The 26,653-nt window shown below is 37.8% G+C and overlaps 1 protein-coding gene across 1 annotated transcript in view; it reads right to left on the bottom strand.

The window, feature by feature from the left end:
• Positions 1-5,441: 5,441 nt before the first annotated feature.
• The window catches only part of galnt14 (UDP-N-acetyl-alpha-D-galactosamine:polypeptide N-acetylgalactosaminyltransferase 14 (GalNAc-T14)), a 46,862-nt gene continuing 25,650 nt past the window's right edge, over positions 5,442-26,653 (bottom strand). Inside the window, exons 4-16 of the mRNA XM_067384206.1 lie at positions 25,554-25,621; positions 25,348-25,413; positions 20,606-20,727; positions 19,169-19,256; positions 18,777-18,861; positions 15,485-15,588; positions 14,001-14,127; positions 12,804-12,896; positions 12,613-12,696; positions 11,957-12,101; positions 8,958-9,077; positions 8,260-8,575; positions 5,442-5,645 (exon numbers count right to left, since the gene is read on the bottom strand). Of these exons, the coding sequence (XP_067240307.1) occupies positions 8,417-8,575; positions 8,958-9,077; positions 11,957-12,101; positions 12,613-12,696; positions 12,804-12,896; positions 14,001-14,127; positions 15,485-15,588; positions 18,777-18,861; positions 19,169-19,256; positions 20,606-20,727; positions 25,348-25,413; positions 25,554-25,621 (1,261 nt within the window). The 3' untranslated portion in view covers positions 5,442-5,645; positions 8,260-8,416. The remainder of the gene's footprint in view (positions 5,646-8,259; positions 8,576-8,957; positions 9,078-11,956; positions 12,102-12,612; positions 12,697-12,803; positions 12,897-14,000; positions 14,128-15,484; positions 15,589-18,776; positions 18,862-19,168; positions 19,257-20,605; positions 20,728-25,347; positions 25,414-25,553; positions 25,622-26,653) is intronic.

Here is a 26,653-nt window from a genome sequence, read left to right as displayed (position 1 = left end):
GAAAAGTGGGCGCTATACAGTAGGACTATAGGTTAAGATGGCTTGGTGAAAAAAAAACGAAGGTTGCTTAAGAGGCAGAGCAAGTTTCCTATACTATAATGAAATATTACCAAGATTATACTGTAAATGCTAGAGATATACTCTTATGTTGACCCAGGAATCATACATTTTACAGCACTAACTGTTTTATGTAGCTTATTAACATTGTATGTTGTAAACACTGTGCAGCGCTTCTGGGTTCTACATCTGAATGCTGGCTCATTATTGGCCAGCTCCTGCGTCACATGTGGTGCTCACATGTACAGCGTACTGTGTTTACAATGTAAACAGCATAAGATACTGAAAGAGAAGAAATTGTTGAATAAAGTCATAACATTAAAGGTGCCCTAGAACTTCTTTTTAAAAGATTCTAAGGTGTCCCCTGAATGTGTCTGAAGTTTCAGCTCAAAATACCCCATAGATTTTTTTTTAATTCATTTTTTTAACTGCCTATTTTGGGGCATCATTAACTGTGCACCGATATATAGGTTGCAGTCCCTTTAATTCTCGTGCTCCCCCTCCCCTGGAGCTTGCGCTTGCCTTGAACAGCATAAACACAGATCACACAGCTAATATAACCCTCAAAATGGATCTTTGGACCATGTAAGTATGGTATTTATTTGGATGTTTACATTTGATTCTGAATGAGTTTGATAGTGCTCTGTGGCTAAAGCTAACATTACACACTGTTGTAGAGATTTATAAAGAATGAAGTTGTGTTTATGAATTATACAGACTGCAAGTGTTTAAAAATGAAAATAGCGACGGCTCTCTAGTCTCCGTGAATACAGTAAGTAACGATGGTAACTTTAACCACATTTAACAGTACATTAGCAACATGCTAACAAAACATTTAGAAAGACAATTCACAAATATCACTAAAAATATCATGATATCATGGATCATGTCAGTTATTATCGCTCCATCTGCATTTTTCACTGTTGTTCTTGCTTGCTTACCTAGTCTGATGATTCAGCTGTGCACAGATCCAGACGTTAATACTGGCTGCCCTTGTGTAATGCCTCGATCCTGGGCTGGCATATGCAAATATTGGGGGCGTACATATGAATGATCCCGACTGTTACGTAACAGTTGGTGTTATGTTGAGATTCGCCTGTTCTTCGGAGGTCTTTTAAACAAATGAGATTTATATAAGAAGGAGGAAACAATGGAGTTTGAGACTCACTGTATGTCATTTCCATGTACTGAACTCTTGTTATTTGACTATGCCAATATAAATTCAATATTTAATTCTAGGGCACCTTTAAGGTATAACCACTGTAGTCACATGGACTATTTTAATGATGTCTTTACTTTCTTTCTGGGCCTTGAAATTGGTTATGATGTTGCTGTGTATAGGAAGGTCAGAAAGCTCTTGGATTTCCTCAAAAATATCTTAAAGGATTAGTTAATTTTCAAATAAAATTTTACTCACCCCCATGTCATCCAAGACGTTCAAGTTTTTCTTTTTCCAGTCGAAAAGAGATGAAGGTTTTTGATGACAACATTCCAGGATTATTCTCCTTATAGTGGACTTCAATGGCCTCCAAACAGTTGAAGGTCAAAATGACAGTTTCAGTGCAGCTTCAAAGGGCTTTAAACAATACCAGATGAGGAATAAGGGTCTTATCTAGCGAAACAATCGGTCATCTTTTAAAAAAAAATACAACTGTATATGATTTATATAAACAAATGTTCGCCGTACGAGTGCTTCCGCCAAAACCACACTTTTGTATTCTTCAAAAGCTTATGCTATATGTCCTACGCCTTCCCTATTCTACTTACGGAACGAACACAGCGCCAGTTCCATTTTTCATAGAAAGGCATAGGACATACAACGTAAGCTTTTTGAAGAATACAAAAGTGTGGTTTTGGCGGAAGCACTCGTAAGGCGATCATTTGTTTATATAAATCATATACAGTTGTATTTTTTTTTTTAAAGATGACTGTTTTGCTAGATAAGACCCTTATTCCTCATCTGGTATTGTTTAAAGCCCTTTGAAGCTGCACTGAAACTGTAATTTTGACCTTCAGTTGTATTTTTTTAGAAAATGACTGATCGTTTCGCTAGATAAGACCCTTATTCCTCGTCTGGTATTGTTTAAAGCCCTTTGAAGCTGCACTGAAACTGTCATTTTGACCTTCAACCATTTGGAGGTCATTGAAGTTCATTATAAGAATAATAATCCTGGAATATTTTCATCAAAAACCTTAATTTCTTTTTGATTGAAGAAAGAAGGACATGGACATCTTGGATGACATGTGGGTGAGTAAATTATCAGGAAATTTTTTTTAAAGTGAACTAATCCTTTAATTTGTGTTCTGAAGATGTGGTCTTGCGGGTATGAAACGACATGAGGGTGAGTAATAAATGACAGAAATTTCATTTTGGGGTGAACTAACCCTTTAAATGAACTTTAGACAATAAAAAAAGTACTAAAGGCATTTTACTTTGTAAAAATAATCAATGTTTTAAACTTCTTTTATTCTAGTGTTCCCTTCTATTTTGATCATTCATCATGCTCTTTCATTATTCCTCAGGGTTGCACGTTCTTTACATTGTGTAATGTCCAAATGTCAAGCACTCGGCAGTGTAAGGGATGTAGGTCTGAATTATTTGGACACTGGCTGTGATAACCCACTGTGGCATTTTGCTAGTGACCCCCTGATAACCATTCTGAGAGCTGGATAATGATGACCCGGCACACCATGTGTCTTGAAGACAGGAAAATCTCTCTGAGAAAGAGGGATGCACATGGAGACAAAAGCCTTTCTGTCGATTGCAAGAACTTGCAAGAGGAATGAAACACCTGCTGCTGTTATTCAGTGATTACATTTCATTTTCATGTGATGCCAAGGATGGAGGAATTGTTGTCCACTGAGACTGGTTAATATGTTTCTTTATTTGGACTCGAGCCCCTTTCCTTCAATACAGTGGAAGTTAATCCACCTTGTTTGAATGATGCTCAAGGTTGTGGCAGGGGCTGCTCTCTAGCATCAGAGAAACACTGAATTTGTCTTTATCAGACTAATACAGAGCAGCAGCTTCCAGCCCTCCGGTGATGCAGTGTTTCCTCTCTCTGTCATGAAAAGTTTAGAATCTTTTAAACTTAACACACTGGACATTTTGAGACATGAAGTGTGTACAAAACAATTGGCCTGGCAACAAGACGAATGCAACTATATTACAGTACTATTAATACTGAAGTCTTTTGAGGTTAGTTGCGCTACAGTCAATAACTGAGACAAAAGGTGGCAGCAATTGTGTGTGTATAAAAGTCTGTGTGATGCAATAGACATGAAGTAGCACCAGCAAATATTACGGTGTGGCTACATTTGCCATCGTTCAGCAAAACTTGGCAGGTGAAATCCAGTCATTTCAATCGAAATCCACATGATCTTGAATTTTTTCAAAATAGTGCAGCAGTTTTAGTTATAATATCCAAGCAGTGCTGTCAGAGTTGTATATCCTCCTGGTATTGTCATTGTAGTAAATCTCACAAACAAAATTTTTAGCCAATGCCACGATCCAACACACATCTACACAGACACACATCAGTCTCGAATATTATGCAGCAAGTCATATTTTATAATTGTATAAAATAATCGAACACAAATATGTCTGAGATGCCAAATTCAGCGGCTGGAATTAGCTGAGGTAAAGTGAAGGCTCACAGACAGCAGCGGCATCTACCTGTCACTCAAGTGACCACGCCCTTAATTATGCAGAACTTTAAGGCTTAATATAATTTAAAAGAATGAAAAATTCACCCCCCTCAGAGTTGTCATGAAGGGCAAAATTAGCAGTATAGACCAAAACCACAATTTGAACCAACTTGTAAACATGTTTTTTTCTGCTGTAAACGGCCAATTTAACATTCTGCTCTCTTTTGGAGCCGCTCCCTAGCGGCCAGTCGATGAATCGCAGTTTAAGTCACTTCCGTATTGGCTTCACGAGAGACTGGGGGAGGTTGCCGCTTGGTTTTGCCTCACACCCAAATAGGGGCAAATGTACTAAGCTATAATAAATGATCTGTGGGGTATTTTGAGCTGAAACTTCACAGACACATTCTGAGGACACCAGAGACTTATATTACATCTTGTGAAAAGGGGCATAATATGTCCCCTTTAAAAATCAAATCCCCTATGGAGAAAGTGAATGGGATTTTTACTTCTGGAACCTGACTATTGGAGTCTATTGGGTGAGCCAATGTTGCTGTACTGGGCTGGTTGTAATGACCCCAAAAAAAAAAAAATCACTGACAAAACGCTTTGATAGCACTACCATAGAGCCACAGTGATTACACATTTCAGAGAAATCAACACATAAAAGTCTTATAATTGTCTCTGCACATTAAGCTGTGATAAAAAGTATTTCAATATTGAGAAAATTACACACTTCAGCTCTAAAATGCCAGAGTTACAGTGCTGCTGATGCAATTTGTAGGTGAGAGAAAGATCTCTATGATATAACGATTTAAATAATAAAGAAGCTCTTCTGTTGTGACATATTCTTAACCACCAGGATTCCGAGATTCCCTAAAAATAGACTCCTCTGCATTGTATTGACTAGTGCAGCTCTCCTACACAAATCATTAGATAACATGTCTGAGACAAATCTCTCTGCTCTCACCCCTCATCCCTCATAATGACTCATTCTTACTGAAATAAAGTAGGCATGTGGAGACTCGTGTATATACTGTACAATTCAGCGCACGCTTTTAGCATGGCAGGAATCACATAATGACTCAATGGTTAATTCTTTAAAGCTTTTAGGTTCAAACTCTGCAAAGCTGGTAGTGAAAAACCTGTGGCGAAATCAGTGCAGCCTCAGGAAGTTGTAGGTATAAGAAAACAGCAGAATCTAATTGGATGTAATTGCCGGGTTAGACTAGACTACAGCAAGTGATGAGGGCATTTGAGCTGTACCACGTCTGAGTCTCAGTATTCTCCCAGCTCCTGTAGAGCACAGCCTTCTAATGAGAAGAGGAGGACAGACTGAGGAAGTGGTAATTGGATCCTCCCTGTCCTGTCGCCTGGGCATGTGTGGCAATGTGGCTGTGCTTTATTTAGATCCTCTAGGCAAACAGTCTCAGTTCTCCACTTGCCAGCAGCAAATGCAGAGCTTGTGAGAACAAACCACTCCTGCCCATCTTGAGCTCATTTGCTTGCAGAACAGAAGTTTGCTCTCTGCAACTGCACGCAGCAGCTATGCCATTACATTATGGACTAATGAGGCTGTGCTGACATGCTAATTGAAGCAGGCTGCCTCTGCAATCCTTTTGGGATTTGTCTGTTTTTGATGATCATGTTAGCAACTACACTTGGATCACTATTTACTTACACAATCAAATGACCAGGAATAAATGCAAGCAGCAGGCCATTAATAAAAAATAGGGTATTTATTGTATATCGATGTGCTAGCAGATGTATCTCACAAGTGCTTCGTATTGGGGTAAATTCAAGCGAAACAGAAATATAAAGGTTGTGCGCTGTTCTCCAGTGTGAGTGTGTATCACGCCCGGTGTGTGTCCCACAAGTTTGTGTGTGTCCAGCTGCCAAACTCTGTTTTGGAGAGCATCAGTATGATTGACACTCTGGGGAACCTTGAAAGAAAGACAGAAGAGAAGATCAGCCAAGGTACAGCCACAGGAGACTGGGTAGGCTAGTCTGGTTACTATGTATGAATGTCAAACTTTAATATGAGATTCATCATTTTTTTAAATTGAGGCTGTGTCCAAAATATTCTGATTAAGTTGTATCCGAAGGTAGGAAAGTATCAAGTCTGAACTGAATGTTGCATTTTTGAAGGCAACCTTAATGCATCTTGTGCTGACTTGTTTTAAATTCAAAATTAACTTATAATTTGAAAACATTTTAATTTATAAGCTACAAATTTTATGAACTAATTTATAAATGTATTTTTAATAACATAAGATCGTATTTGTACCAAAAAAAATATTTGGGGATAACATATTACAAATAACACGTTACATATCAAGATTATGTTTTAGATAAAATGAGTAAAGTTCTTGAATGTATAACATAACAATACCTAAACTACCTTCCCCAAAATAGTAGGCTTGCCCATTGCGTGTGAAAATGTGTCTACACTGGCATGACGCAAAGCAGCAAAACTAGCTCATTATGATCATCAAAGCTGTCTACACTGCAAGACTGTCAAGAGGAAAGCAAAAAAAAAACACCACTTTAAGTTCAAAAACCCTGTTAAAGCAAAGCACAACAATGAAGTTTTGGAAGAGGAGAGTCTCAGCCAACTGCAGAGCAAGTACAGGACTTGCTACTGCCAATACATACACGACACACTGTTGTGAGCAAGTAAGACATGCTGCTGCTGTACAATATAGCAATATGCAGATCTATACAGGTGGAGCTGGGGAAGATGGAGTGTTTCTGTAAGCTCACTAAAACTGCTACAGCAAATGCAAACAAGTATTTGAAGGTTGAGCACGCAAGCTCATTGTCTACTGATACGGCAGGAACCAATCAGCTGTGCCCTATAGAGAATGATGTGATTGCAAGCAGGTTGAGGACCTATCAGCCTGCACCATCTAGAGTTTCATGACAGAACTTTGTATTTAACCAAGAAATCTGAAAACTTTACTTATTAGTTGGAAAAACTGATGGTCCTGCCCCAGTCTCATGCCATTGGTTGAGCCACTGTTGCTATGGCCACGTACACACTGTAAGCTTCAGGAGTGACAACCGCATTTAAATGTGGGAGTGAATCCCCTAAACTATCGTTATATGTGTGTACTGAACACGACTCACTCTCGAAAATGCAATGACTGACAGCATTGTTGTGGCGTCTCTCATGTTTGGTATCCGTTATTGTGACCAAAGTAATATTACAGTGACAAAATGCTTATTATTTTCAGCAATTTAACTAAAGAGACCCTAAAATGGGCAGAATCCTCACGCATGTCGGTTTTTCTCGTCATAGACGCGAGTTTGCCCATGACAGGCATCAGACGCGCGTCTCCACGCAGCAGATAATTTGTGTGTAAGACGGATGGATTCACGCCGCTGTTTTGACTACTTTGCACATTGTTTTGGATGTTCGGTAAGTTCAGTCTCAAAATAGGCAACACGTCATAAAATCCGACCAATCACGTTGTGAATGTATCCCTATGCCTTAAGGTTCGGTATCTTTTGGTTCGGTGATAAAATTGCCAATATGAACGCTAATCGGACCAGGACTAAATGTTTTTTTTTTCTTCTTTGGTCCGGACCAAATGAACCAAACGAACCAAACTACAAGTGTGAACACACCCTTAAAGCGAATAGGTTTATGGAGTTATTAAAGTAAGCAGACATGAATTGCGTTATTTTGTTTTTATTTTCAACAAAGCATTTGGATTTATTTCGGTTTATTGTGGGCTTGTTCTTGTTCGCTGATTTTTCTAGCAAGATCTGGCAACACGAATGAGTCTAGGCTCATGCTTTCCCTGTGATTCACCACGCATACAGAAGAGAGACGTATCTCTGATGCACGTTAACGTCATTAACAACTAGTTGTTCAGTTCGGTTCCTTACACACTGCATAGAATTTCTGTAAACGCGGTTGTCACTCCCGTATTTTGTACAGAACGCGATTAAGCACTAGAAGGTAAACTGACAACTGAATTTAGCTGCAGTGTGCACGTGGCATATGTCAGGCTGGGCTGCGTTTCCCAAAAGCAGAGTAATTACAGTATTTATTAATATTTTATTTTTAATTTTAATTTATTAATTTTTTTAATGTGCTTTTGCCATTTTTATTATTCTTTTTTAAATATAAATTTTTTTGCTTTAATTTTTTTTTTTTTTTTTTTCAGTTTTACCAATTTTAGTACTTAAACTTATTCTATTTCAGTTAGTTGCCAGGACAACATTTCTAAAGTTTCTTTTTTTATATATACGGTGTCTTCAAGGGAATCAGCCAACAAGCAGCTTACTTATAGTTGACTCTGCATATTAAATTGGGATAGAAGAAAATATTTTGCCATTAGAAAATTACACACTTCACCATTAAATATTTCCATGGTTATCTCTAAAGCTCACTCAAATTTGTTGTGCTTAAAAATTAACATTTAAACAATAACGCAAGACAGCACTTGCTTTTTGTCAGATAAACCCTTAATGTACAGTGTAGCATTAATATAGTGACAGTAATGAGGTCATTTCAGTGAGTCAGGATGTTCTGTAATCCCGTCATACCTGGGGTGTGCGGAAGAGACAAAGGGAGTGGACATAGCAGAACAGCAGGACACAGATGTAGCCCCTCCTGGAGGTACACACTCGCTCTCTCTGCCTCTCAATCCATCTTTGACTCCAGCTGAGCTCTGAAAGGTGAGGAGAGGCCAAGGAGGAAGGATCACGAGAAAGGCATCTCCCATCTCTGAGTGTGTGCTGACAGTTCGCATGGGCTGATCACCAGCATTTTACTGCTCTCGATGCCGTCCAGAGCCATCTCGCTGTCCACGCAGAAACGAGACGCCAGGTGCTCCAGGTGAGTGCCAGATTTCTGCCAACGCTGCAGTAACAAAGGAGACATAAACACATGCATAAGTACACATTCGCTATGGACAGAGTATGCATATAATGTATAGTGTGCATTCATGCTTCACACATATCTATAAATACGTACGCCTCCCTGCACAACAAACAAATCAGATGTTTTCTGATGCTACAGTTTGCTGCATGTCCCTGACACTGACATGACAAATGTGACATGTGGAAACGCTGACATCGGCCTGAGAGTAAAGCTTCTCCTGAGGGGCTGTCTAACGCTGGGACTGATACTCATAGAGCTGATGTCAGTGGGTTCCTCCAGGAGCTTTCTAAGTGCGGCCTGATTTATGGTCTGTCAGAGACGTCTCCTGTGCTCTCGTCTGGAGCGACTGCAGTGGAGGTACCTGCTTGCCGTCGCTGATGTTGCATGGCACGAGCAGGATCTGGGAGGCAGGGAAAGTGGTGGAGACAGACAGACAGTGCTGCTGCTGGCGGATTTGCTGTCCGTGGGTGTAGATCCACTCCTGTGCAGGAAAGAACGCAGGCTTTTCTGATGCTGAACCAACATATAATGAAATGAAAAAGCAATAGCAATTTTCTTTCTAGAGACTTACAAAGATTTCAATAGATTGCAGGTCACTGCTGTAAATAGAAAAGATCTTCCAGGTGTTTTAAATGTTACATGACAGATTGGACTGGAAAGTAAATAAACCTCAAAGTTTTTAAAGCAATTGTCCTAATTTTTGATGCATTTAAGAATTTGTAATTATTCTTTTACAGTAATACCATGGGTTTACATCACAATCCATCTTTCATAGGTTTGCATTTACTCTCTGACCCAAAGCGATTTAACAGTAGAGGAAAATAAGGAATTCGTCAGATAGAGCCACCAACATTCATAGTAAACAAAGGCATCAAGTTTATTAGAAAACTAGATTAGGAAACAAGCTAGAGCATTTCCAGACTTGTTAATTTAAAGATGTCTGTTCTAATCTGTCAGCTCCACTGAAATGATAAACAGAGAGAGATGTTGGAAGAAAACTTTTTGCTTTTCTCTGAGAAGGTGATCTAATTTGCTGTTCTGAGACATGTAGAGAGAATGACGCATGAGGGCAGTGGGAAAATGTGCTTTTGTGAGCCATGCTGATGAACCGCTTCCCATCTGGTGAGTCTTAGATGCTTAACAAGGTCACACGCAGCAGGCAGCAGGGAAACATGCTCTTGTGGTGTTATGAACACACTTAAGTGCTCTGAAATCACTTTTGTAGTGTTCAGGCACTAAATCTACTGTCTATCATCTTCTCTAGGAAAAACAAACTTTGCTCAATGCACAGAGGAACAAGAGAGAGGTTTCTCGGTAGAATGATGGTCTAAGGCTTTATGGGTATTAGTTCATAGCTTTGGTTTAACCAAATTATAAATGTAATAAGTTGCTCCCTTTGAATTTTTCCATCATGGTCCATGAAGTTAATTTATTAAATATAATAAAATATATTGAATTATTAAACATTGATTATTATTAAAACACTGTATTGTTCTTTTTAAAATCTGCTATATTGTTTATTATTAAATTACAGTATTAAGGCACAATAAAATGCAAATAAATGTGCTGTTCAATTTTTAGTCACGGTTTCTTATAATTCAAATATTAATTCTCTATCCTGTCTGCTTCCTCAATTCAAATTCAGGAACTGAATAGAGTTTAAAAGCCATTCCGGATTCAATTCTGAATGACGCACAATCCTGTTTTTTTTTTTTCCAGGCTCATGTGCAGGTGAGGGAGCCATGAAGGGTGACAGTAGGGCAGATTAGCTGCTCAGAGACCAGAGGGCACCTCTTTGTTTAATATAATTACACAGCAGTGCATAAATGTGACCTGAATTAAATCCCATTACCCTGCTGTAAAAGCTGCCCTTTCAACATGCCCCTGGTTGCATAGCATTTAATGTAATCTAGCATCTCAGAGTCGTAGCCTAACTGTGTGAGATGTCATTGATTCTTGGCGTGAGAGTAAAAATACTCACTACCTTTGCTCCTCTTCTGATCTTGACCAAACTGTTCAGTAGAATATGAGACCACAATGCTTAAAGGCAAGATATGCTTTAAAGGATTACTTCACTTCAGAATTCAAATTTCCTGATACTTTCATGTCATCCAAGATGTTTAAATCTTTCTTTCTTCAGTCGAAAAGAAATTAAGGTTTTTGAGAAAAACATTCCAGGATTTTTCTCCATATAGTGGACTTTAACAGAGTTCAACGGGTTGAAGATCCAAATTGCAGTTTCAATGCAGCTTTAAAGGGCTCTACGTGATCCCAGTCGAGGAATAAGGGTCTTGTCTAGTGAAACGAGCAGTCATTTTCTAAAAAAATCCCCCCAAAATTATCTTCTTTTTAACCACAAATGCTCATCCTGCACTGCGATGCACTAAGCATTACGTAATCACGTTGGAAAGGTCACATGTGACGTAGGCGGAAGTACCGATCCAGTGTCTACAAAGTGAATTTGCAAAGACTAAGTCAAACGGCCTTTACAAAAAAAGGTAAAACAACAATGTCTGATGATTTTGAAGTTGGAGGAGAAAATAAGAGTTTTTCACCCTACCGCGGTACTTCCGCCTACATCACGTGTGACCTTTCTAACATGATTACTTCACAAGTTCGCTTGCCCATTCAGTCTGAATGGTTAATGGTAAAACAATCTTGGCTTGCTGCCCTCGAAGGAGGCTCGAACCTGAGGCTCGGCTCGAGCTCTGAGTTAAACCCCCCTGTAACAGTACTGCATAGAGGGAGAAAAAGAGAAATAGAGGAGGAGATGGGAAGGAGGAGGGATGCTGAAAGAATTGTCGCTCAGATGACGCAGTGACTGCTGCTTATATATGCTCGTAATGGTTATTGACAGAACTGAATGTTTAGGCACCTCCTGAACCTACGTTTGGAACTACATGTAATGTGTGGCGCATCGCAGAGCATTTGTGGCTAAAAAGTATATACATTTTTATTTTTTTTAGAAAATGACAAGACCCTTATTCCCGCTCTCGTGTAGAGCCCAGGGTAATTTGGACCTTCAACCCGTTGTACCCCGGTGAAGTCCACTATATAGAGAAAAAACCTGGAATGTATTCCTCAAAAACCTTAATTTCTTGTCACCTGAAGAAAGAAAGACATAAACATCTAGGATGACATGGGGGTGAGTAAATTATCAGGAAATTTTAATTCTGAAGTGAACTAATCCTAGTGGGTAAAAGAGATTTCTATGTTGTGACACTAGGATTTATGAATAACCAAAGGATAACGCAGACAGTGCTAATTCCTACAGCAATGGTAGATTGATTAGGAAAAATGAAGCTGCTCATTTAATGCTTCAAACATGTTTTTCTGATATTATGCCATAGAGTTTTGTACCTGGTTGGCTGCTGGTACATCTTTGGTGATGATGCAGGGTGCGAGTGTGAGCACTGGGATATCCTGTCCCTCAACTATTCGAGACTCTAGACAGTTCTGTCTCTGCCGAATCACACCAGACTTGGCATCAGAATCATCAGGAACTCTGCATTCAGAAAAAAGAAACACCATGTGTAATGATAATAAATACTCCATAGAGAGAAAAAAACACAAACAAATTATATCCTTTAAATATATTCTAAAGTTTCTCATAGAAAGCAATGAGTAGCAAATGAAAAAGTCAGCATAGAATAAATATTCACCCCATCTATTTTGTAAATGCATGTGGTAGATCTTATTGTGAATGATTCATTCATGTATGTATAACTTAATTTTTTGGCCTCGTTTTGTTTTGGTGATGTATGCTGTGAAAATTTGACATAAAATTCACACACAAAAAAAACAAGTAAACCCCTTAAAACTAAGTAAAATCTGCCATAGTGGGAGGAAAATCTTTCCCTTTGAGACAGATGAGAGCAGATGAATGGCAGCTAGTCTACAACAAGCCAGCTTTAGACACAGAGGGGCCATACTGCCATGCTAAATAATAACATGGCACTTTACAATCATCAATCAGCACCCACAGACACTCAAATACACACATCACACTGACTCACTTGAGCTCTGGATAGACATTGTCTAGATACCACTTGAAGGATTTGCACTTGAGACTCTTGCGGAGCTCCTGTCTGCCGTGAATGCTGATAAGAGAGGAAGAGAATGAGCGGAATAAGAGATGAATCTTTTCCCTAATGCTTCCCCCATTATAGATACACACATAAACACACACATGCTATCAGTCACTCACTCTCCATAGGACTTCCCCCGAGCAGCTGGTCGAGCTGAGTAATAGAACAGTTTGAACTCATCCATCCAAACCTCAGCAGTCCTTCTGGTGTTCCTGAAACAAAGAGCATTGAATGTGAAAAACAAAGTGTGCTAAAAACGTTCCTTAAAAATACGCACTTCAACCTCAAGAAGATCATTAGGATGACCTGCCAATTCATCAGTACAGTTACTACAGCCAGGTATGGAAGACTTGCAACTGTAATAAGATATAGATTGTGAAGAAAAGTGGAAAACTCACAGGGTATTGTGGGTGTTTGTCAGGTAATTGCTATGCAGTTGCTAAGGTATTCAGAGTGTTTTTTTAGCACATTGCTATGCAGCTGCAAGGGTGTTCTGGGTGGTTCATACTGACAAAGTCAAAAGATCATACCTCTCTATCTCTACCTCTCTCTCAATATTCTGATCCCAAGATATGGATCATGTCCCTCCCCGTAAGTGAGATTTTTTTTACAGAAGAAAGCACTTACAGTAACTGTAACTGTGAATATCAAGATACTTTACAATTTATTTACTTTTATATAGTTGATCATTTTAATCAATTTATTTATTTACAGTCCAAGACATTTTATTGCAGGCTATGCACTAAAAACTACACATAAACAAACCATATCTGATTGTTACATACTGTATCTTACAGATAACTTTGCTAACAGATGTAAAATGACATGGTTTTAAAGAGTATCTAGTAAAGCCAGCTAATGCCTTCAGCAATTATTCATTAGAGCCTCTGAACTATATGAGGAAACAGATTTTGTTGACTGAGCACACTGCATAGCAATTCAGATTCAGAAAGAATGTTGTGCTATGCTCTTAATATTTCATTCGGTTTCATGCTGAGGTTTTTCCCCAGAGGCGAAACGTGATAAAAGCAAACAAATTTTACACAGCAGATTTTCTTCCGGGCAGAAGTTGGAGTATTATCTCTATCTTCGGCAGGAAAAATCCAACAAATAACATAGGAAAACTTTCAACAGAGATAAAAATAAAAAAAGATTAACATATTCAAATGTACAGGTTAACAACCCCCAAAGACAAAACAAAGTCTTCTAATGTCGATAAAAATCTTACATCCTTTATCAGACGGAATATTTTACTAAAAACTCAGCTGGATAGGAATTAATATTATATTAATATGTGCACTTCTCTTGACTCTTACTTAATGTATGTGTTGGCATTGCCCTCTGGGAAGATGTAGGGATGTTTCTTGCGGAATACGTGGCCAACCCTGCTACAGGGAATGATTTCCAGGCTTCCTCCACACATCCATACTCTGAAAGAAATCTCTACAAACACAATACAATAAATACCAATCACAGTGTTTTATAGTTAAAAAACATTATGGCATTAGAGAGCAGCATGGAATTAGATTAAATTAGATAAAATAGATTTTTTTTTAACATGCTCAGCATTATGCTCATAATGGTTGTATTTATTTGACCAAAAATACAGTATACAGTAAACAAAACAATATCTTTAATGCTATTTTTGAACAATTTAAAGCATCTTTGCTAGTGTTGTCAAAAGTACCAACTGCGATAAGAAGTCGGTAGTGAAATTTTAAAAATATGATGCTTTGTGTGCTGTTGAACAGATTTGTAAACACCTCGGATTGGCCTTTGTGTTCACGCGCTCATCAGATATGTCTGTGATTGGCTACAATGATCAACGTTTCAAAGACATGTTGTAAATAGACATCAATGACATCTTCACCGAGCGCTTACACAGATACACACGGGAGTGTTTCAAAGCAGGTGTCTATCAGCAGACGTATGCTGATAGACGCCTGCATTCAAACGCTCCTGCTCCCGCTTTCAAATTCAAACTCTTCCGTGTGCTTTCAAACACTACCGTGCATTGATTATTGTACCCAGTCACAGCTCTGATGAGCGTGTGAACACAAAGGCCAATCAGAGGTGTTTATGAATCCACTCAACAGCGCATAAAAGGGTCATATTTTTAAAATTTCGACAATATTAATCCTTGCTGAATAAAAGTATGAATTTCTTTTTAAAAACAGTAGTGTACATTGATAGATGGCTCTCCTGACAGTATATTGCAGAAATGTATAGTATAAAATGCATATGCATATTATGCCATGTAGAGAAAAATAACTTGCTGACATGTGTATATGTGATATACAGTAACCCTCCAGAATACAGCATCACTCTCATGGCAAGAATTAGATCATACGGCTGGAATCTCCTGTCTAAATATGCCAGTGTCCAACACTCATTTGCAATTATGAGCACAGTAGCATACTTGATTCTGAAAAAACAGTGCTGCAACAGCTTAAGTCTAATTCTGTTTTACAGTGTATGCATGGTTAATGATGGGTTAACTCAGCTCAGAGAACCATTCAATTCCCCACAGTGCATTGCTCTTAAGGCTTTTACAAAGTCAAGAAAAGAAAACCGTTAGCAGTTAAATAAAAGCATCAAAATATCGTAGATACGGTTTGTGAAAATTGATTCCAGAGATCAAGATAAGCTATTTCTAAGTTCAAATGTCATAGTGTGCCATTTCCTCTCTGTGATGAGACAACAACCCTAAGTTTCCTCTGTCAGTGCTCGATCAGGGAAGAAAAGTGATTGAGGTTTATGTGCCATCAGACAGGTGCTCTCATGCATAGTAATAACTCACCAAAGTTCTCCCCTCCCCAGATGTCCATGGCTGTGTCATATTTTCCCAAGCGATTGAACCAGGATCTGTCAATCACAAAAAGTCCTCCTGCGATGATGGGCGTTCTGAGGGTTGAAAGAGTGAAAAAAAAAAAAAAAAAGAGTAAAATGTTAAGTCTTGACATTAAACACTTCAATCCAGGTGACTGCCTAAAATACTGCTGTCACTCAGGATTGCTGTAAGAAAGCATTTCTTTTTGGATGTGGTTTGGGTTAAGAGTCTTTGAACAAGGAAAGAGGACAAAAGGTCACTGAAGTGGGGGTGTGTGGCCCATTTCTCATTCTCCTGATGAAGCTCAGCTTGCCCTTCAAATTCACTGTACCCAGAGTGCTGCTTCAAGCGCTAAGGAAGTGGCTCCGGTATTATCGGAAGCATTTGAATTGCATCAGCCATAATCTCTCATATTGAAGTGGTAGGACACATCGCTTCCTCTGCCTCTCCTCAGGGCCACTCACGTATTTTCATTTCAGATTCATTTACTTTTCACATAGCTATTCTCATCTCATTTTAGTAGGCAGAAACAAAGCCCAAAAGCTTTAACAATTGGGCTCAGTGAATGAGTGTAAAGTGGAAAAACCTGTCAAGGGTTTCAAAGATGAGAGAGCGTGAATGAATTTTAAATAATGCAATAAAATGAATTCCTATGATAAAGGAATTCAAATAAATAAAATGCATACATTACTGCCAGGCTTGAAAACATGTAATACCGGTAATCCTAATCCGTTCACTTAGAAAAGTAACAGTGCACATCTCCTTAACAAGTGGAATGATTGGAGGTGTCCATAGCACAAACATGTGGGACCATTTATGAGTTTGAACAGACATTGATCTTGACTATGTTTTGGGACTTATAGAAGAACATAAACTATAAATCTACTATAAAGGGGCTCGCACACCGGATGCGAAGCTCAGCGCCGTGCCACGTCTTTAAAATTCGAACGCATTGTTTTCTATGAGAGTACGCACACCGGCGGCGACATTCGGCGCCTGTCCGCGGCGCCCAGAAAACAATAGAAAACAATGCATTCGAATTTTAAGACATGTCGCGGAGCTTCGCGTCCGGTGTGCAAGCCCCTTAAGTGTCACCAGACCCACCCTGCATGTTAACTGCACACCCCTGCTGTGTTCGGATTAATTACCTGTTACATTACATATATTAGCGTTCAAATGTTTGGAGTATAATATATATATATATATATATATATTACATACACAAACTCTTGCCAGCCAGGGAAACAACTGGCTGTCAGTCAGGGGTCATGGTTGTGCTGTCCCTCTCACATATCATCCTGATATACACACCACTACATCCCATCTGTGTCCACAAACTCACACACAGCTCTCAGTGACTCAGTTATCACTGATCTGTTCTGCATCTGTTGGTGGATAGGCTGTGAGAGACCCAGGCTGGCTACAGAACTGCACCGGTGCACAGCACATGCAGGAGCAGACAGGATCTGAGCCTCTCTCAGCCCGACTGCCTGCTTATCTGAGCTATTAACAGCCTTCATTACAACAGCCTCTGAGAGCGCTAGGAACAGTGGGAATTACACCATAACAAGAGGAGACAAAGAGAGACAATTGAGGAGGAGAAGGAAAAACAACCAGGATTTAAATGTTGATATTGCATTTGTTTAGATTTAAGTGTTGATATTGCCTTGTTTAGATAATTTTTTAGCAACTCAATATTTTAATTATGATATAACTCTTCAGTTCTTAATGATCAACCAGGCTGAAATTAATATCCTATATATGTTCCTAATAAATGCCCCTGCTCTAACTAAGGATGATTTTCAGCATGTTATTCTGAAGAATTTTTGATTGTTTGTTTTCATCGAAATGTAGTACATTTCTCCACATCTGAATAACTTCTCTTTTTTTAATGCTACCAAGGCCACACAAGGGAGGAAAACAATATTAACCAACTTATTTTTATATTTTCTGAAGAAAATGCAAGTGATTCTTTCATATGTAAAACTCGCCCCCACAATGTAAGTGAAGAGGCTCCAGTCTTCTCATTCTCTGTGTATTTGAGACCATGCCAATTCTCACCAATCACAAAGTACTAATAGTCAGATTATGAGACTGAAATTATTCACTTACTAAAATTTTGATTTAATACAAAATAATCAAATAATCAAACAAATTTCAAAATAGATGAGACTATTTTCTCTATTTTTTTGTTTGTTTGTTTGTTTGTTTGTCAGGGCATTGCTATGCAGTTTCTATGGTGTTGTGAGTGATTTCAGCATGTTGCTATGTGGTTGCTAGAGTGTTGAGTGGTTTCTAGGGCGTTTCCAAGTAATTGCTTGTTGGGCCAAATGAAAAGAATCTCTATGACATTCTGGACATGCGTGACCCTGGACCACAAAACCAGTCATAAGGGTCAATTTGAAATTGAGATTTATACATAAATAAGCTTTGCATTGATGTATGGTTTGTTAGAATAGGACAATATTTGGCCGAGATACAACTATTTGAAAATCTGGAATCTGAGGGTGCAAAAAAAATATTGATATCAAAATATTGAGAAAATCTATGGTAGAAAATGAACAAAATATCTTCATGGAACATGATCTTTACTTAACATCCTAAGATTTTTGGCATAAAAGAAAAGTTGCTCATTTTGACTCGTACAATATATTGTTGGCTATTACTACAAATATACCCATGCTACTTATGACTGGTTTTTGTGTTCCAGGGTCACATATGGGTTCCTCCTGCAATGATTTTATGTCTTTTTACCATTTTATTTTAGAATAAAATTAGATTATTTTAATATGTAAATAATAATATATTAATTTAAATACTTTAAAGTCACCTTGTAGCCCTCTTGGAAGCTTGCTAAAGACCCCTAGTCTGCCCTGGCCTCCTAGTTGAGAACCACTGTGCTAGTTTAATACTTAGAACTTTTGATCAAACCGCTAACCCTAAGTCCAAATGACGCTACAGTGACGCTAACAAACACCATTAATAAAAAAAATATATATATCATTCACGATTCAATCAAATCCTGATGGATAAAAATCCCACCCTACATTAAAATTCTGTTTCACTTAATTTTGCAGAAGTTAAACGTGAATGCCATTTCATGTTGTTTATAAATCTTTTAAACATTTTTTCAGAAAATAATTTGAACTTTCAGCAAACAAATAAAAAACAAGAAGCTAAACATGAAACAGGTGTTGGACCAAACCCCTGTCCTCATTTAGCATATGTTTTTATAAAATCCCCTTTGCTTCTCTTCACCTACTTAATGGGCTCTGTAGGGTCAGATCTCTTGGCTCGCTTTTCAGCTGATAGTTGCTCCCATTTAAAATGCAAACTCCAGTCGAAGCCTGCGGCAGGAGACAGGAGAAAGAGAGACAGAGACAGAGAGAGAGAGAGAGATCAATGAAGATCTTTTTGCTCTAATTTCTTGTTTAATTTTATAAAAAAAAAATGTACTTTAATTTTTATAAGTCATAATTATACACAGCGGTGGCGATGATAATTAAAGTGTACTGCTGATGATAGGTCGGGGCTTTCATCACAGCTAATTGTTAGATTTGTTTCTGGGTGACACCGTTGATTGGGGACTATGACCGACGCCCCTTGATGTCAGCGGTGGGACATTGAATAGAGGATTATAATTGCAGTTTTTACCTCCTCGTAAGTCTGAGGAAGCAGCGACATAAGCAAACGAGTCCATATTAATGATGTCAATCACAGGACTGGCGACACAGGTCGGGTCCTGAAAAATTAAAATATTACAAAATGAGACAAAAAGAGATTTGAAAGGGTATGTGGATGGCTCAACTCTCTGTCTGTTCAGCTTGATTTCACAACAAAGGAGGTGGAAAATCAGCGAGAGCTGGGATTATCTGTGCTACTAAGAGTGAATGAATGTGCACACACTCATCCAACATCATTACACCAGACGCTCTGACCTCATCGCTCAACCCTCTCATGCCTCAAAATACAGTCCTGCTGAAAGAAAAGAATACTTGAGATGTGTCAGCACTACTGGCCTTTCAAACTACTTCAAACTGCTTATGAAATGAATTTTGAAAAATGTGATTTTATTAATTTTGATCTCTGTAAAAAAAAAAAAAAAAAAATCTTGTCACTTATGAGTTAACATATGAGTTCTATGTTCACACTTGAATTAGAGGTTAAAGGGTATTTTACACACCACATGATAGGTGGCAAGCTTTGCTTGTGATCTAACATAACTAAATTATTAATTAATTTCTCCATAAAATGTGTCATAGTGCTCAGAAAAATTAACAGTTCTCCTCCATGTTGTTTTTTGATCCAATAAAATGGTTATTGTTTGTTTATAAAATCACCATTTTATCGTTGTGAAAAAATTTTATTTTTGTGAGAAAATGTTTTTTTTTTTTTTTTTTTTGCAGTGTGTGCTGTTAACAGTTGGGTATGGAAGCTTGTTTCCACCACTGAACAAAAAATAAAAAAGGTAATTGCGAATTTTTATCTCACAATTCTGACTTTTTTCCTCAGAATTGCATGATATAAACTCGCAATTGTGTGTTATTAAATCAGAATTGCGAGATATAAACTCACATTTGCAAGTTACTAAGTCAGAATGGCAAGATATAAACTTGCAATTCTGACTTTATTTCTCACAACTGTGAGTTTATGACTCACAATTCCAAGTTAATATCTCTCAATTCTGAGAACTGAGAATTGTGTGATGTGAACTCGCAATTGTGAAAAAAAGTTAAAATTGTGAGATAAAAAGTCGCAATTACCTTTTTAATTTTTCATTTAGTGGTGGAAACAAGCTTCCATAGTTTGGCACTAGTAAGATATTTTAAATAAAAGTTTTTTTGTTTTGTTTTTTAAATTTACATTTTTTTTAAATTTTTGCTGCTAAAATGTGAAATGACAGTGCTGCTAATAGACAGAACAAAGCGGCAGGATTTTCCTGCATGTGCTTGGCAAGCAGTGCCGCATTCAGTGCCGCCTCCGTTCTGCCTGCTGACTCTCTCCCATTGAAAATGAACTGAAAAAGGACAGAATCCAGGCAAAAATACTCAAAAGATTATGGCCACAATAAGAATGAGTGTAAAATTGTACCTCTTTGACCCTCTGCAGCAGTGGAGGCAGCCAATCTTTGTTGACCTCACAGTGACTGTCCAAAAACGTCAGGATCCCGGCTCCTGCAGCATCCGCTCCTCGAACCCTGGATCGGATCAGTCCTGAAAAACACACACACAAACACAGAGTGAGTGATCAGGGGCACTGGAGAATTCGCTTTCCATCAGAGCAACACATTACATCTGTTGAAAAGCCTGTTAAACTGAAAAATACTCTCATCTCAACAATCTCATTCACAGAAAAAGATATGAGAAGAGCCAATTAAATCTGATTAGTTGAGGGGACAATTAAAGCCTTATGGTTATTATCGAATCAGAGCAAGAAGCTTTTCCATGAAGGCAAGGCTGTTAAATCGGTAGAGCCTGACTGAGGATGCATAATAATTGTAAACGTGAAAGGCTCGTGCAAAGTTTCACACTGCATGGCAACTTCAGCCAATTAAAAATCCCATTTCATCCTCAATAAGGCTGTATTTTCCAGATGGGTGAGCGCACCCTCTACAGAGTTGTTGAGAGCAGGCTGTGTTTGTGTGTGCATGCATATTGGGCCAGTGTGGCCTCTCTGTGTATGCGCTGGGCAGATGGAGAAGGAAAGAGAGGGCGAGAAAGACAGACAATGAAAGAGAGAGAGAGAAACTGAGTGAATGGCAGAGATTACATTCACCTAGAGCTAATAGAGTTAACATAGCAGAACCGCACACCCTGTTTGTAGCTCCGGGACGACAATGGGGTTTAAATGCCTTAAACCTTTTAACAATTTTCTCTTGTACAGAGTTGGCTGCACAGGGGTTTTATGCATTAATCAATGCTGTCTAAGCGACAATGTGTGACAGTGTGTAATGGAACCTTGGAGCACTGGAATAAACAGGGAGGGGGCAGCAAGTGGATGATCATTACTAATAAGAACTTTGCAATGTTACTTTCTTCACATTGTAGGTGACAATGATGACTAAATGTTACATTATTATTCTTACTAATATTATCATTATTAGTGGAGCTTGCTCATACTTTGGTTTAGGAAGCAAACCTCAAAGCCCTCGTATTAAACTTTTGTGCATAACTATCTAAGGACGTGACTGATTAGCCTATTTGCAGAAGAGCTGCACTGTTACTTTTCAAAGGGATAGGACTTTGCCTGGCAGATGATGAAATTAGCAAATAAATCCAACAGACCTAAAATGAAGGAGGGAATCAAGCCTTATCTAGAGAGAAGAATATCATAGTGACTAGCAACCATTCAAAACCAATGTTGTTATTGTTAACTAAAACTAAAACTATTAAAAAATTACTATTTACTATTACATTGACTATTAAGTCAATGGCTACCACCAACTCTCTGGTTACCAACATACTTCAAAATATCTTCTTTTGTGTTCAACAGAAGAAAGAAACTCATACAGGGGTGCATTTCCCATATGACGCTAGGGCTTGCATAGACTAGTCGAGTATTCGAGAGATCGACTATGCATATGATACACACTTTATGGCGTGTATATAATACGCTCATAGGGTTCATGCCTATATTGTACGCCATAAAGTGTATATCATTTGCACGCAAAAAACTGCGTATCATATGCACGCCAAAACTCATTTTGGAATATTCTACGAGATTACTACTGAGTATTACTGATACGCATTGTCATGAGACTGGGTTCTTTAAAATACACCAGCAGTACGGCAGCTATGCACAACTAACTACGATTGAAACATCAAACAACAAAAGCAAAAACACTTGCAAATGCACAAAAGGCACATATATGGAGATTTTCCATCTACAGGTTTTTCCCTGACCTTATTTTCTCAGTAACGTAAGGGTGCACGGATTTGTAAGCTGTCCATTTGAACAAAGACACAGATTTAGCAGTCTATGTGGCCTGTTGAGGTATCTGTTTTTCTAGAGTCGTGTATGAAAAAATTGTAACTTTTAACTTGAATGCCGCGTTTTAGCGCCACGTCATGCACGGGATGCTTAGAAAGACGCGAGTGCAACAGTCAAACAAACACGTTTCAAAGGAAAAACCGCGCAGTGGAATGTAAAAACGCGTTCTCTATGAAAAGGAACTAGACACTCCCGACTGCCGCGTCCTGTGTGAAAGTAGCTGTCAGGGTGCACCATTTTGCACTGTCATGTATTTGCACCGGTGGATTGCAGAAACTGAGTGAATTTGCACTTATTCTTCCAAACTGACTATCAGTTCTGTGTATGAAGGAGCTGCCTGCGGCCTGCTTTCGCCTTGGCGAGCAGACGAGTCGACAGTCGAGTCGACAAAATGTCAGTGAAATTAATTTATGTGTAAACATAAGGGGCAATATATCACGTCACCAAAAATCAAGGTTATGTCCATATATCGTGCAATAAGTTGAGACTATTGCGACAGGCCTAGATGCGCATCCTTCAAAAACGATGTTTTAAATTTCTTGACAAACTAAAAGATGTAAATGACATTTGTATGTATTCGAAAAAAAAGAGATTGTACTTGATGTCAGCTTGCTTATTTTGCTCAAGATAACGATTTATTAAATCCACATATCATAAAAAATAGAAACTATGCTTCTGACAACATCTAGAGATGTCATTCCAACCATACAAGTTTGCGATGCAGTTTGCGAACGTTTGTTTAAACTGTGATTTTGGGTAACACCAAATCATTGAACTATGTTAGTAATGACAGAACCAGTTGGTTAACTATGCTTTTAGGAAACGCACCCCAGGTTAGGAACAACATAGTAAATGATGACAGAATTTAAATTTTTGGATGAACTATCCCTTTAAAATAAATCTGAAATAAAATAAAATATGAATATTAGATGAAAAACTTAAACTTACAAAACTTAAAAATTAGAAATGTTGCCTTTGCAACTAACTGAAATAAGTCTAAGTTCAAGCACAAAAAAATATTAAAACTAAAACTGAACTAAAAATAAATGAAAGCAAAATAAATAAATATTTAAAAAATATAAATAATAAATAAATTAACCCTTTCAAGCGTGAGTTTAAAATATTCTAATCTCCCCCCAGAGTGAGTTTTTTTAAGGCGACCGTTATTTTAGAACGTTTGCCTTTAATGTTTCCATAGCGACACATCATGCGTGTCACGAGCGCTGAGCGCAGCCACAATAACACTGTATGACAGGTGGATCGCTATTATTTTGTTTTTCCTTGTTTATTTAAAATATTCACAAACTTGCTTACCATGTTATCAACTATCTGATATTCCGATCCTCAAATATGTGTAAGTGAGTGTGTTTTGTCGTTTAAAAGCCTTTATAAATGATCTTTATCTTGATCTATAATGCGAGATGGGCACCGCCATCTTAATTTGCCCCGCAGTTCACCGAGTCCTGTCAGTCGAATTTACAGCAGGTGAATTCATCATTTTCTCCCAAAATATATGCAAGTAAGTGGCTGGTGAACTGGAAGAATAATAGAGTAAACTTTGTAGTTACTTGGGCCCATTATGTGTATCTGATATGAATAAATGTAGGCAAATTGTAAACGAATGTATTGTTATTGCTCCTTCCACTGATGTCTGACATCAGTGTGTATTTTATAAACTCTAAATATATTGTTTTAATGGTGCTTATGCATATATAAATGTCTGAAATCTGAAAAGAAACGTTATGTGGCTGAAAACACTGCATAGCTGCAATATATGACAAGAGCTGCGCGCGTCCGTCTCACAGCCAAAGCGCGAAAGCACAGTTTGAATCTGGCAGTTATGTGACGTCGCTGAACGTTCGAAATCCCATATGTGGGACCGTACGCCCAGAGGCACTGAAATAAAAATCCCATATGTGGGATTGTACCGCTCAAAGGGTTAATAAATAATAAAAAAAGAAATATTGCACAAGGAAGCCCTACTCATATCCCCTTTAGAAAGTATGAAAATCTAGTTATTAACGTCTGAATGCATTTTGGCCCAGTGACATTAAAAGCATAGTGCTAATAAACTAAATGGGGAATTTAAATCCAAATTGGACATGGAAATTTATGTAAAGCTTGACCTGCTTAATTTACCAAAAAGGTAACCAGCCATAAAGATGACTTAACCTTTCAACATCCATAATGTTGTTAAACTGTGCTAATAGGATTTCATTAAACATTAAGTGGGCATTTTAACCCAAGTCAATCTCTAAGGGCTCCGACAGCCATTCCAAACAATGGCCGACATAAAATCTGCCACAGGCTGTACGGCAGTGGCAAAATCAATATTTGCTATAACGGTTTAAGACCAATGTTTTCAGTTAGATGCACATCGAAATGCTCTGCTTACAAATGGATTTTTAAATGTTTATTTTTTTATCAAGAGTTTAAATCTATGTTTATGCGAGCTGCTTGCCAACTAATCCATGTTCTGTCACCCTCTAGACTTAATATATCTGTTCATCGGAATGGAAAGATATGAATGACAGCACGAGTGCGTGGCGGGGGAACTGTATCTGCTCTGTTTTCCACCTGTGCAACCAGTACATGTAAGGAAGTGTGAAACACTGGCCAGAGCTTCAGTCAATGTGCAGTAATCTTCTTCACAGTCTGTTCCCAGTCACCCTCCCAGTAACGCACCACCTGCTGTTAAAACACTCACCAGTGCACGGGCAAAAAGTAAACAGCTGCTTTTAGAATCTGGATGGTATTACAAACAGACGTGTTGCCAGCCCAAAATGAAATATTTAATTCACAGGCAAAGGGAGAGAGTGACAGAGACATCATCACTGGCCTACCTTCTCTCTGTTTATTGCGAAGACACTTTACTTTGGGCAACTTGGTGAGAAGAAGGCAGTCATTTGCTGAAAAGAAAAAATGGATTTAAATGAATTCATTGATTTGAAATATTTATCAAATGTATTGTAACTGTAAGAGTCATGACATCAGAATATGAATTTGTAAAATTTATAATTTCAAATATGCTATAATACACAGTACTCACGATCTTCACTGAAGTCGTCCACCAGTATGATCTCATGAATCAGATGCACAGGAGTCCGATTCAACACACTGAAGAGAAACAGAATTAAAACTGTCAGAATTGCTGTCCAGCAGAAAACTGTAATACAAATCTCTTTAGGCTGTAGGCTATAAAATTAATCTTTCTTGAGGTCTATATCAGTGCTGTTAATGTTAACTAAAACTAAAATTCATTAAAAAAAATTCAGCGATTGAAATAAAATAAAATATAAATATTAGATGAAAAACTTAAACTCAAAAACTTAAACAAAAATTAGAAATGTTGCCTTGCCTACTATTGTAACTGAAATCAAGTTTAAGCTGAAGTATTAAAATTACTCAAATACAAATAAAAACAAATTTAAGCTAAAAAGAAGTATTTTGAATAATATTTTTTTTTTATAAAACTAATAAAAATGCCAAAAAGCACATAACAAAATGATTAAAACTTAAAAATTAAAACTTAAATTATAAACATAAAAGCTAATTAAAAAAAAAAAAAAATTATAAATACTATAATAGTATTAACAAATAAATCTAAAATAAAATCTGGTCTATAAACATAGTTGCACAGATTTGTATTTAAAATACTGAAACTGTAATAATAATTGTTTATTCACATACAGAAAATGGTCGTTCTGAAAATTCTCAAATATTTGCAGGGAAAAAGAATATAGCAGAAGTACTTTAATTTCATTTCAAAACATACACCATAACTTACTGCTGAGTTCTTTACAGGTCACACCTCATATCCAGTTTAACATATCACATGAGATCCATTTCTGAAGAGAAAGTCTTATTAGCTACTGTATAACAATATTATGCTATTAGATTGACTATAAATGTGTCTTCATAAATAATACTATGCATAAAACTGTAAAACAGAACCACAAAAAAAGAGCCATAAATAAATAAAGTTATGTTGTTAGCCAGGTACATGCAGTGCTGTGCAGTTGAAGAGCACAGACCTCCTCTAAACCTCTTTTCTCTGTCCTCACGCTAGGTGACTGATTGCATTGCACTCACGCTCACAGGTATGTTTCCACATGTCTGAGTCAGTGAGACACATTCATCAAAGCTCTC

This window comes from Chanodichthys erythropterus, chromosome 4, assembly GCF_024489055.1.
Source record: "Chanodichthys erythropterus isolate Z2021 chromosome 4, ASM2448905v1, whole genome shotgun sequence".
Lineage (NCBI taxonomy): Eukaryota > Metazoa > Chordata > Actinopteri > Cypriniformes > Xenocyprididae > Chanodichthys > Chanodichthys erythropterus.
The sequence above is the reverse complement of the archived record's forward strand: the minus strand, read 5'-3'. Positions and strand labels throughout refer to the sequence as shown.